This window comes from Dunckerocampus dactyliophorus, chromosome 2, assembly GCF_027744805.1.
Source record: "Dunckerocampus dactyliophorus isolate RoL2022-P2 chromosome 2, RoL_Ddac_1.1, whole genome shotgun sequence".
NCBI classification, from domain to species: domain Eukaryota; kingdom Metazoa; phylum Chordata; class Actinopteri; order Syngnathiformes; family Syngnathidae; genus Dunckerocampus; species Dunckerocampus dactyliophorus.
In genome coordinates, this window is record NC_072820.1 from 51,372,723 (window position 1) to 51,385,724 (window position 13,002).

Genomic DNA, 13,002 nt, shown 5'->3' on the forward strand with positions numbered 1-13,002 from the left:
GTCATCAATAAAGTCGAAGTCAAAACATTGTCGTATGATCTTTTCTGTTCACTAGTAGACATGACTTCAAAGAAGACAGAACGCATGCTGAAGAGTATATATTATGATCCTGCAAGAGCTGGATCTTATGGTGGGGTTGAAAGACTTCAAAAGGCTGTCGAAGAGCAGACGGGAAAAAACGTTAGCGGGGATGAAGTGCGAGACTGGTTGTCAGCTCAGGATGCATATACCTTACACAAAACGGCACGAAAAACTTATGCTAGAAATTGTGTTTTTGTTCCTCGTCCTTTGTATCAATTTCAAGCCGATCTTTGTGATATGAGTGCTCTGTCTAAAGACAGTGGGCCTCATTCACGAAACGTTCTTACGCACAAATCTGTTCTTAAAGCCTTCTTACGAAGATTTTTGGCATTCACGAAACGTGTTCTTAACTCACAGTTCTTAGATCTAAGAACAAATTCTACGAACGCTCAGGAGGACTCTTACGCACAAGCAAAGCTTGCACTTTCAATGCGCAATCGCCCTCATGATGGATTTTGCAACCTGATCCCAAAAAATGTAGTGCAAATAAAATATCCCAACAATGATTTATCATCAAAACAACTAAAATATACTCCATGGATAAATATATATTCACATCCCAATTCATCAAAAAAAAGGCTGGCTGGACGTGCGCTGCAGAGAGAGAATGTAAAGGGACCATTAGATTTATTTGCTGAAAGCCACCAATATTTGATGTCCCGCTTCAGGCTTCAGGCTTCCCTCTCTGTTCTTGCAGGTGTGCAGGATCATCAGAATAACATCGCAATGAAACGTGGTGTGTCTATTGCGCACGTAGCACCCCCAGATAAGGACATGCGCCCCCAGCCACGTCTTGAGCCAGAGCACGGGGCTGCTGTATTAATTAGGCAGCGTCTAATCAAATGTAACCACAGAAAAAATACATTGTCACACACAAACTATGTATTTTGACTTTATTTTTCCATCATGATTGTGTAAATATTTTCTAGAGTTTACGAAATGGTTTGGTTTCTGATTGATGGCCCGCCTCCCGTTTCCTCCAGATCCCTCCGTGCAGTCCAATCTTTATTTTGAGTCTATTTTAAGTCAAAACACTTCTTTTTAACCTCTGCGGTGGCGCGTTTCTCCGTGGAAACGGCATTTATGTTTCCTGCAATGGTGCTCCATGCCGACTCTTTTTGGATGGCCTGATGACCGGTGGATACACGTGAAAATAAGGTGGTCTTGTGTTCGCTCACTCCTTGTAAAAGCACCTCTATTTCAGCAGAATTGAACTTTTTCTTTCGTTTGTTGTCCAGCTGCTCCTCAGTCTTGCCCTTGCGCGTTGCCATCTCCGCCTCCAGCTGCCTGTTGCACACGGCACATTTTGACCTTATATAGGAAATAATAGGCGGTGACCTATGCAAATTAGGGCTCACGTGCACGGGCATCGCAGTTGGCATTCATCAACCTAAGAACACCGGTGCGAACGATTATCCCTACTTAAGAACGTGTCGTGAATGCGGCGCAGTTTCCAACCCGCGCCTTCTTAAGTACACTTCTTAAGAAGACTTTTAAGAAGATGTTCGTGAATGAGGCCCATTGTGCTTACCACCTTCAAAGCACAGGACTAGTGGAACGAATGAACAACACAATAAAAAATTGCCCTAAAAATAGCTGAAAGATCAACCTGGATACATTTAACATTGTAAAAATAAAAAAATAAGGTCCTTTCAGTAGAAAACCCAGACAGGAAAGGTGAGCAAAGTTCTGACATCAAGGTGGGTGCAGACATATAGAGTCTGTAAATACCTGATGGATTGGAGTGAAGAAATTACAAGACACCAATGGGACATCCAGTGAAAATATATGTGCATCATAAAATTTCTGAGCTGATCAAATCAAAATAAGTTTGTGATAATGCAGGTTCGATGGGCCTCATTCACGAACATCTTCTTAAAAGTCTTCTTAAGAAGTGTACTTAAGAAGGCGCGGGTTGGAAACTGCGCCGCATTCACGACACGTTCTTAAGTAGGGATAATCGTTCGCACCGGTGTTCTTAGGTTGATGAATGCCAACTGCGATGCCCGTGCACGTGAGCCCTAATTTGCATAGGTCACCGCCTATTATTTCCTATATAAGGTCAAAAATGTGCCGTGCGCAACAGGCAGCTGGAGGCGGAGATGGCAACGCGCAAGGGCAAGACTGAGGAGCAGCTGGACAACAAACGAAAGAAAAAGTTCAATTCTACTGAAATAGAGGTGCTTTTGCAAGGAGTGAGCGAACACAACACCACCTTATTTTCACGTGTATCCACCGGTCATCAGGCCATCCAAAAAGAGTCGGCATGGAGCACCATTGCAGGAAACATAAATGCCGTTTCCACGGAGAAACGCGCCACTGCACAGGTTAAAAAGAAGTGTTTTGACTTAAAATAGACTAAAAAAAAAAGATTGGACTGCACCGGAGGGATCTGGAGGAAACGGGAGGTGGGCCATCAATCAGAAACCAAACCATTTCGGAAACTCTAGAAAATATTTACACAATCATGATGGAAAAATAAAGTCAAAATACATAGTTTGTGTGTGACAATGTATTTTTTCTGTGGTTACATTTGATTAGACGCTGCCTAATTAATACAGCAGCCCCGTGCTCTGGCTCAAGACGTGGCTGGGGGCGCATGTCGTTATCTGGGGGTGCTACGTGCGCAATAGACACACCACGTTTCATTGCGATGTTATTCTGATGATCCTGCACACCTGCAAGAACAGAGAGGGAAGCCTGAAGCCTGAAGCGGGACATCAAATATTGGTGGCTTTCAGCAAATAAATCTAATGGTCCCTTTACATTCTCTCTCTGCGCAGCGCACGTCCAGCCAGCCTTTTTTTTGATGAATTGGGATGTGAATATATATTTATCCATGAGTACATTTTAGTTGTTTTGATGATAAATAATTGTTGGGATATTTTATTTGCACTACATTTTTTGGGATCAGGTTGCAAAATCCATCATGAGGGCGATTGTGCATTGAAAGTGCAAGCTTTGCTTGTGCGTAAGAGTCCTCCTGAGCGTTCGTAGAATTTGTTCTTAGATCTAAGAACTGGGAGTTAAGAACACATTTCGTGAATGCCAAAAATCTTCGTAAGAAGACTTTAAGAACAGATTTGTGCCTTAAGAACGTTTCGTGAATGAGGCCCATTATTATTTGTTTTGGGGTTTGGGACCCCCAAAAGGGGGGAATATATTGTAAAATGATTCTTTTCCTGTGAACTCCAGATTACTTTTTGTTTTGTGAACGCCAATTGAACTCATGTGGCCTACGTGACTTGGGGGGGGGTCAATGTGACCTGACTTACACAAGATGTGTTCCAGATGTTATGTGATTCCAAAAATGCCCTGCCAAAAGTTCCAAATAAGGACGCTGTTCTGGTAATCCACGTCATTGTTATTGTTCACTGTGTCTATTTAAGGGCGAACAAAAAAAACGAGGTAGCCCTTCTCGCTCAACTGCAGACGAGTTGTGTTGTGCTTCATATTATTCCACAACAGAACACGGTTACGTTCCACATAAGACATAAGTTCCATCAGAAGACACTCCAACAAGATACGTCTAGTTTTCCCAAGCTTTTCATGAAATGATGACTCATCATTTGTGAACGTGTACTCTTGTGAAGAGACGCGTAAACATGTTCACATTCACTGGTTGTCATACTTCATTCACAGGAACTCAGCATTGAAAACACATTGGTTAGCTTTCAAGCATCCAAACTTCACGAGCATACCTTTGAAAAGAATGGCCATCAAGAACGCTCAGGAACCGCAATGGCTCAAATTCCAAGGCTGCTGAGAAGACAGGAGAAAAAGCTTTGTGGCTCCAAAGTGACACGCACCCCCAGTGGGGCCATGTCGTGCAGGTCCAGGTGCTGTTCCATGTCCCGGGTGCTCAGCTGGGTGGGAGGAGTCTGGAGATCATCAGGTCCAGTGCCCCGCCTCCGCCTCCGCCTTCCTTTTCCATATTTGGACGTGACGTCATTGAGCCGCTTTGATGCTAGCTGGAAAATGCTTCATTTAGGCTAAAGACAAAAAGGCCCCCACTTCAGCAAATGTGCTCCAATGTGAATTTATTGTTGAAAAATGTTATTTTACAGTCATTTCAAACAGCCTCTTGTACATTTCCTTCTCCTAATGATGCCTTTTCCATCCAAAATGACTACTTGATTAGCTTTTTCATTCATTGTACAATCATTTCACTTTCTTACTGTGTACATTTTATACTCATGACATTTAACAACTATTTCATTTACACATCACAGATTTTTATTCTTTTTATTTTTATTTTCCAACCACTTCAACTTTCTTCTCGTCCAACAATTTGTTCTGCCGATGAATTTGCCAAAAATTACTTTTTGCAATGTTGCCACTTTTAAAATGAATGACCACTTTTTTCAACTCTATGCCATTGAAATCATGTTCATATTATGACCTTAATGGGCCCCGGGGCCGCACATTGGACACCCCCGAGTGCTAACAGCAAAGGAGGGGCTGGTCATGTGGGGTGGTGCAAATATCACATATCAGGTGAGGTTGATGGAAAGTTGCTTTGTTGGACTATTTCTTTTCTTTTTTAGGCTTTTCATGCTCTGCAGGGTGAAAGAGGAAAAAGAGGGAAGGGGGCTGTTAGCATGGGGGTGTTAGCACAGTACCACAGTACCACAGTACCACCAACACAATCACGCTGATGGCCATGATCAAAGGCAGGCCCAAACCACCATGCAGCCCCCCCACACCACTGGTGCACTCCCTGGCTTCAATGACCTTGTCCATGCAGCCTTTGATCTTAGGGTCATCGTTTTTGCATGCCTTCTGGGCTTCCTTGACTTGGCTTTCAGACAGCTTGTTCTTGTCCTTGCCCAGGTGGAGCCAGTTGCAGCCATCAGCATCATTACAGCAATGAGTCTTAGTATCAGTGTCACAGTCAGGTGTCTGAGCGGCTCTTGTCTTGCAGCCTGTGGAGTAGGAGACTTGAGTTGGGCTGCTGCTGCCTTTAGAGGGCAGACAAGGAAAAGGGCAGTGAGTGGTGGCTGTGTTTCAACGTGGGGGTGGGAGGGGGGAGAATGCCAAGTATTTCTACTAGTGTGGAGTAGGTCCACCTACAAGTGTGTGTTGGAAACGCCCCCCCAAAGGCCACCTTCCATTTTTCACACTGGAACTGAACATTAGCATGAATGTCAACATATGAAAAGTATCCAATAGCAGTAAATGTGATATCGAGATATCAATATGCAACTTATTTCACTTCACTAAATGTGATATCGAGATATCAATATGCAACTTATTTCACTTCACTAAATGTGATATCGAGATATCAATATGCAACTTATTTCACTTCACTAAATGTGATATCAAGATATCAGTATGCAACTTATTTCACTTCACTAAATGTGATATCGAGATATCAATATGCAACTTATTTCACTTCACTAAATGTGATATCAAGATATCAGTATGCAACTTATTTCACTTCACTAAATGTGATATCAAGATATCAATATGCAACTTATTTCACTTCACTAAATGTGATATCGAGATATCAATATGCAACTTATTTCACTTCACTAAATGTGATATCAAGATATCAATATGCAACTTATTTCACTTCACTAAATGTGATATCGAGATATCAATATGCAACTTATTTCACTTCACTAAATGTGATATCGAGATATCAATATGCACGAGATATCAATATGCAACTTATTTCACTTCACTAAATGTGATATCGAGATATCAATATGCAACTTATTTCACTTCACTAAATGTGATATCGAGATATCAATATGCAACTTATTTCACTTCACTAAATGTGATATCACGATATCAATATACAACTTATTTCACTTCACTAAATGTGATATCGAGATATCAATATGCAACTTATTTCACTTCACTAAATGTGATATCGAGATATCAATATACGACTTATTTCACTTCACTAAATGTGATATCGAGATATCAATATGCGACTTATTTCACTTCACTAAATGTGATATCGAGATATCAATATGCAACTTATTTCACTTCACTAAATGTGATATCGAGATATCAATATGCAACTTATTTCACTTCACTAAATGTGATATCGAGATATCAATATGCAACTTATTTCACTTCACTAAATGTGATATCGAGATATCAATATGCAACTTATTTCACTTCACTAAATGTGATATCGAGATATCAATATGCGCTTTATTTCACTTCACTAAATGTGATATCGAGATATCAATATGCGCTTTATTTCACTTCACTAAATGTGATATCAAGATATCAGTATGCAACTTATTTCACTTCACTAAATGTGATATCGAGATATAAGTATGCAACTTATTTCACTTCACTAAATGTGATATCGAGATATCAATATGCAACTTATTTCACTTCACTAAATGTGATATCGAGATATCAATATGCAACTTATTTCACTTCACTAAATGTGATATCAAGATATCAATATGCAATTTATTTCACTTCACTAAATGTGATATCAAGATATCAGTATGCAACTTATTTCACTTCACTAAATGTGATATCAAGATATCAATATGCAACTTATTTCACTTCACTAAATGTGATATCAAGATATCAATATGCAACTTATTTCACTTCAGTAAACGTGATATCAAGATATCAATATGCAACTTATTTCACTTCACTAAATGTGATATCAAGATATCAATATGCAACTTATTTCACTTCACTAAATGTGATATCAAGATATCAATATGCAACTTATTTCACTTCACTAAATGTGATATCAAGATATCAATATGCAACTTATTTCACTTCACTAAACGTGATATCAAGATATCAATATGCAACTTATTTCACTTCACTCATGTCTAAACTTCCATGGTATACTTTTGGGTATGTAGAGTACAGCTATTGTGTACTTGCAGTGTACTTCATGGCTGACACACGTGGAACAACAGCTTTAGACTTGCTTGCCATCCAGTGCTTTAGTGATGAAGCATTTGTCTCCAGTGGTACAGGTCTTGTTGGGACAAATTGCAGCAAAGTAAAGAATTTAATTGCATAGCAGAACTACCTGTTTTACTGTTTTATGACAATAAAACTCTTGAATTTTGAATCTAATAAACACTCCTTTTTCCTTTTCTCACAAAGACAAAGAAACACAGAACAAAGTGGTTTCAGGTTTCCGGCTCAGTTATAAAATGGACAAAACGGATAAAGGACGAATCCAGCAGTCATTCCTTTATTGGTTTTTCACATTAAAACCAAATTAAGAAAAACAAAATAAGGCCTCGTTTTTTCAAGATTTATTTTCAGACCAAAACAAAAACGGATAACAAATCAGTTTTCCAATTGTCTATTTTGGGCACAATTGGAAAAATGGACAAAACGGGTCACGGACGACTTGGCGTATGACTCATTTATTGGTGTTTCAGATGAAAGCCCAAAGTGAAAAAGAACCGCTCCTATTTCCAATCCGTGTTTTCAGAGCAAAAGCAAACAAGGAATAAAAAATGTTTGTTCCAATGTTCAATGTTTCCTAGTTTGAGTCCATCCAAGCATGGATTGTTCTTCCTGTTCAATTCTAATGTTTCATTCTGTGGGATGCAACTAGAAACATGACTTGCTTCATCAAGTGTTTTTCCTCTCGGACTAAACCAAAGACATTTGCGTCCATGTGAAGAAAACAAGTGGTCTAGAAGCCAAGTCACTGACTTGAATGTGGAATGTGTGATGACAGAAAGACAAATGCCATGAGATCAATCATCCACATGTCAGCACATGAAGAAGAATGCATGAAATCATCCATCCATCCATAGCTGCACTACAATCATTTACAATGGAATGAAACATGGACATTCACAACTATCACTTTTTGCCATGTTTGGGTCCTGCCGGGGCCCCCGGTGAATGTGTGCTGGCTTGGGCCCACCTCCTCATGTGAGCAAGTTGAAAACGATGCGATCGCGGGACAGCCACAGCTTGTGATGCTAGAGGACAACAGCTCTGGAAACTTATTGGACATACTGGAACTTTCAGAAGACCATATGCTTCAAATCCATCACAAAGCTAGGAAATAAACTCCAGGTAAGTGGCAGTTTGACGGGGGTGGCCCAGGTGAGAGCATGACTCCCACGGGGGTGCTCTGAAATGTGTAGATGGCCGGAGAGCGTCTATAATTGCTCTGATAGACGCTCTACGTTCTCTTCACATTCTTGTCTGCTAACATCCAAGCCATCATGTTGTTGCTTTAAGAGACAAATGGTAAACAAGCCAAGGAATTGTTGTTCAAGTAAGTGTAAGTGTTTTCTCAGAGTGACTTTGATGTGGCTAGTACCAACTTAATACATGCTTCTGAGTGTTTGTGTTGATCTGCTGCAGGTGTGTCAGTCATAGGTGATGTGTGGAAACTGAAGCGGGGAACAATTAGTTCTGCCTGACTGCACTGCTTCACCGCACCAAGACAAGGAAACTGATAACTCCTAAGCTCTTTGCACATTCCGTTTAAGGCCCTTAACGAGCGCATAACTTATTGCCCGCGTATGCGGGACGTATGAATCATATGTTGACATACGTCGAAAAGTTTTGTACAGGCACAAAATTTTTGGACGACTTAGACATACTACGACGTATGCTGGCGTGCTTCAGCGTGCTCTTAACTTATACAAAACTTACCCATAACTTATTTGACGTACGCCAGCGTATTGGCCAAATTTTTCATACGTTGGCGTAAGCTGGCTAAATCGTCAAGGTGTGACAGGGCCTTTAGCATCTACAATCTCACTGATGACCCTTTTAATTGTTTCCATTTCGATTCCTTAACAATCAGTTGAGTTGGTGTTATTACTGTATGTCGGTATATTTAGGTTGAATAACGATATATATTTTTTCTTTTTTAACAGCCTGTATAAATAATAGCATCCATGCTACTGTGCGTGTGTGTCTTTTGATGTACAATGGAAAATATGCTAACTGGGGCGTTCGCTTTACACGTTCCACTGTACAATTCATTTGTTGTAAAACTGACCTTAATGGTTCATTATTAATCACCATTTGTATCTAAGTGTGAAATATACCCCTTTGAAACCTAGAAACACCCTGAAACAAACACCCCAAAGACCAGACACTTGCAATTTCTGCAAAGTAGGATTTCTTATTTATAAATGGAAAATGTTTGTAGTCAGAGCATCGAAAACCTGTTTCCAACCTTCTAAATACGTTTTTTAACACTATTAAAGTCCTCTAGACATACAAGTTGCTGAAACGACCCTTTTCCGGCCCGGGAGGTGGGCCAAACCCCCCAACCATTCATCGGGTGTCCCGGCAGGACACAAAGATGGCAAAAAACCCTGTCACAAAAGTATTGAAATACATCGCATTTGCCACATCAGTTCTATCAGGGGTTTAAACGACCAGCATCAAATTCGAAGAGAAGATGCATGGTTTTGTGCATGTTGGGATGTTTTTTTAGCTCCTTAATGTAAAGATTATGTTATTTATAGATTATGTGTGTGTGCATGTACACGTGCGTGTGTGTGCACTGTTGCGTTGGATGAACAAAACACCAATAAAACACAAGGCTTATACACTCAACGCTACACAATATAACAGTCTCTTTCCAGTATGTAACAACAATGGACCAGCCGGACACTTATTTCATGACATTACTTTACCTGTTACAGAAGAGTATTCCAATGATCTCACATTACCACTTTATTCTCGTAAATTTAAGAGAAAAAACTGTTCAGTTTATGTTGCAGGTATGGGGTAAAGAAGGCGTACGTGAGATGATGCTAACCCGTGCTAATCTGTTTGTGCTCAACTGCTGTGTTTTGCTGCCACGTGATAAATAAACGCTTGCGAACATTTCCTTCCTTCCTTCCTTCCTGAAGACCTACGCTCTATTTTACCTCTAACACGTACGACACCATCACACCTGCACTAATATCACCACTTTTTTCTCATCATACGCATCACCACTTTATTCTCATCATACCACAGCTTTAATCTCATCATATGCATCACCACTTTATCCTCATCATACCACAGCTTTATTCTATATTCATACGTATCACCAGCTCCAGCGAGGGGTTCACACCGTAAAAGGGTGACGCCACTCAAATCCTCCTCGCCACGCCAAGTTGAGCTGCAACTCCCTCTTTACAATGTTGTTTGATGAGTGCCAGCTGATGGCTAAACCCATTACAGTCCCCGCTCAGCAGGACGAGCCCCGTCTGCCGTCCTCCTCCGTTTCTCCGCTTCCCACGCAATGCCAAGAGGAGGTCGGCTTCCTTCAGATTCCTGCGTCCCGAAGCTCCGAGCTCCAACTGCCTTCCATTGTTTCCACGTTGCTTCCCAGGCAACGTCAAGAGGTCAGTTCTCCTCCCACCCCTGCACCTCGGCTCAAAAAGTGTCAGACTCGCCCCGTGCCTGCGCCATGCGGTGTGAAGTCACAGACGCCCCTGGAGCCTACAGGACACTGCTTCAAGCTTCGGTCCCTCCTGCTGCCTGTGCTGTGTTGCTTGAAGTCACAGACTTCCCCGGAGGCCACACCCAGCTGCCTCGAACCTCATAACCCCCCGGTGCCCGCCCCACAGCATTTCAAGCCCGTTCCAAGACCACGCCTGAGGCCCCTTGCAGTTCCCTTCGGGAGATCGGAGCGGGTGGAACTCCTGACCCGCTTCCAAGCCCCTCTCCTCCCTTCCCTGGTTCCAGTGATGGCAGTGAACGACGTCTGGGATCCGCCTTCGGAAGGGGGGGCTAGTACTTCCACCTGTGCTTTGGACGCACATTCCATTCCGCTTGTGGAAGAGAGGGACGGTGCCATCTGTTGTGCGTCTGAAGAACTACAGTACACTCCCGCACCTGCTAGTCAAGACGCAGGGTTCGCTGCAGCTGGTCAGGAAGCACAGTCCACTCCGGCTCTTACAAGTCAAGATGCAAGGCTCACTGGATTGATAAAAGGCTCACAGCACACTCCTATGTCTGCTCGCCAAGACGCACTGCTCGCTCCTGTTCTTGCAAGACTGGACACAGGGCCCACTTCGCCGTGTGCAAGCTTGAACGCAAAGCTCAGTCCTCCACCTGTAAGTCAAGATGCAGGGCTCACCGCATTGATAAAACACTCACATCTTTCGCTTTCTTCTGCTCTACAAGAAGCACAGTCACATCCTCCTCCTGCTAGCCAAAACCCACAGCTCAGTCCTCTACCTGGAAGTCAAGCTGCAGGGCTCGTTGCAGTAAGCCAAAAACAGCAGCCTGCTTCTCCTGCTCCCCCTTCTTCGAGTCCAGAGGATGAGACTCCTGCTTATGTTCCGCCTTCAGTTCCTGTCCTGGCGTTTCCCACACGTCAGCCGGCTTCGCCTGGACTTCCCGTCCCGGCGTCCCCACCACGCCACTGTGGTCCAGCTCTCGTTCCTGTTCTGGCATCTCCCACACGGCAGTCGTCCTCCTCTAAAGTCCCTGCCACTGCTCGGCTCTCCCGCCAGCTCCGCCAGTCTCACCATCCTGGCCGTCCTCCGGAGGGCTCCTGCTACGAGCTCCGCCAGACCTGCCTTTCTGGCCGACCGCTGGAGGATTCCCGCCTCCTCCACCAAGCTCACAATCCTGGCTGTCCACCGGAGGGGTCCTGCCACTCACTCCGCCAGACCTGCCGTTCTAGCCGACCGCCGGAGGGCTCCCAACTCCTTTGCCAGGCTCATCATCCTGGCGGTCCTCCGGAGGGGTCCCGCCACTCACTCCGCCAGACCAGCTGTTCTAGCCGACCGCCGGAGGGCTCCCAACTCCTTTGTCACGCTCACCATCCTTGCCGTCCTCCGGAGGGGTCCCGCCACTCACTCCGCCAGACTTGCCGTTCTAGCCGACCACCGGAGGGGTCCCAACTCCTTTGCCACGCTCACCATCCTTGCCGTCCTCCGGAGGGGTCCCGCCACTCACTCCGCCAGACTTGCTGTTCTAGCCGACCGCCGGAGGGGTCCCAACTCCTTTGCCACACTCATCATCCTGGCCATCCTCCGGAGGGGTCCCACCACTCGCTCCGCCAGACCTCCCGTTCTGGCCGACAACCGGAGGAGTCCCACCTCCACCAGGCTCACTATCCTGGCCGTCCTTCGGAGGGGGTCCACCACTCGCTCTGCCGGACTTGCCATTCTGTCCGATCCCCGCAGGGGTCCCACCTCCTTCGCCTCGCTCACCATCCAGGCTGTTCCGTGGGGGAGTCACGCTGCGGACCCACCACCGATCCCTCCTTATTTTGTTGTGAATTTGGACTTTCTGGACGTCTAGGATCCGTCCTTGATTTGGGGGTACTGTCACAATCCATGAGTTAGCCTGCACAACAGTTTAGTTTGTTTCCACTTTTATGCCTGAGTTCCTGTTTTATGCTGTTATTTATTTAGTGCTTCCTGTTTTGCCCGCTTTGTTTTTTCATTTATAATTTGCACCTGTTGCTAATTTGGGTTCTCCTATTTAGTTCAGGTGCGTGCATCTTAGTTTGTTGTTGCATTGTGTGTGAAAGCCTGACACGCTACTGCAAACCTGTCGATCTTGAGTTCCTGCCGCTGCACTTCAGCTATTATAAAAAAGTTTTTCCTGCAATTGGTTCCTGCTTTCTGCATACTGGGGTCATCACCACAATGCCAAAGACAAGACGTGACATTATCCTCATACGTATCGCCACTTTATTCTCATCATTCGCATCACCACTTTATCCTCATACGTATCACCACTTTATTCTCATCCATTCAACACTTTATTCCATATCACCACTTTATTCTCATCATGTCACCACTTTATTCTCATCATATCACCACTTTATTCTCATCATGTAACAATGTCAAAGGCTCGAGGGAGAAGAAGCGCAACAAGCGGTGGCTCTAGCAGTTCTGGTCGAAGTACTCCAGATTCAGTCATATATACGGAAGATGTCGAACAGATTCCTGAGACAACTGGAGGTGCTCACCTAGTACCACA

The 13,002-nt window shown here is 43.8% G+C and overlaps 1 protein-coding gene across 3 annotated transcripts in view; it reads right to left on the reverse strand.

The window, feature by feature from the left end:
- Positions 1-4,083: 4,083 nt before the first annotated feature.
- The window catches only part of LOC129172362 (oocyte zinc finger protein XlCOF26-like), a 65,420-nt gene continuing 56,501 nt past the window's right edge, over positions 4,084-13,002 (reverse strand). The window contains exon 4 of one of the 3 annotated variants that reach the window (XM_054762068.1): positions 4,084-4,640. In XM_054762068.1, coding sequence (XP_054618043.1) covers positions 4,609-4,640 — 32 coding nt within the window. In that variant the 3' untranslated portion in view covers positions 4,084-4,608. The other 2 variants (XM_054762026.1, XM_054762013.1) reach the window with 2 other exon arrangements.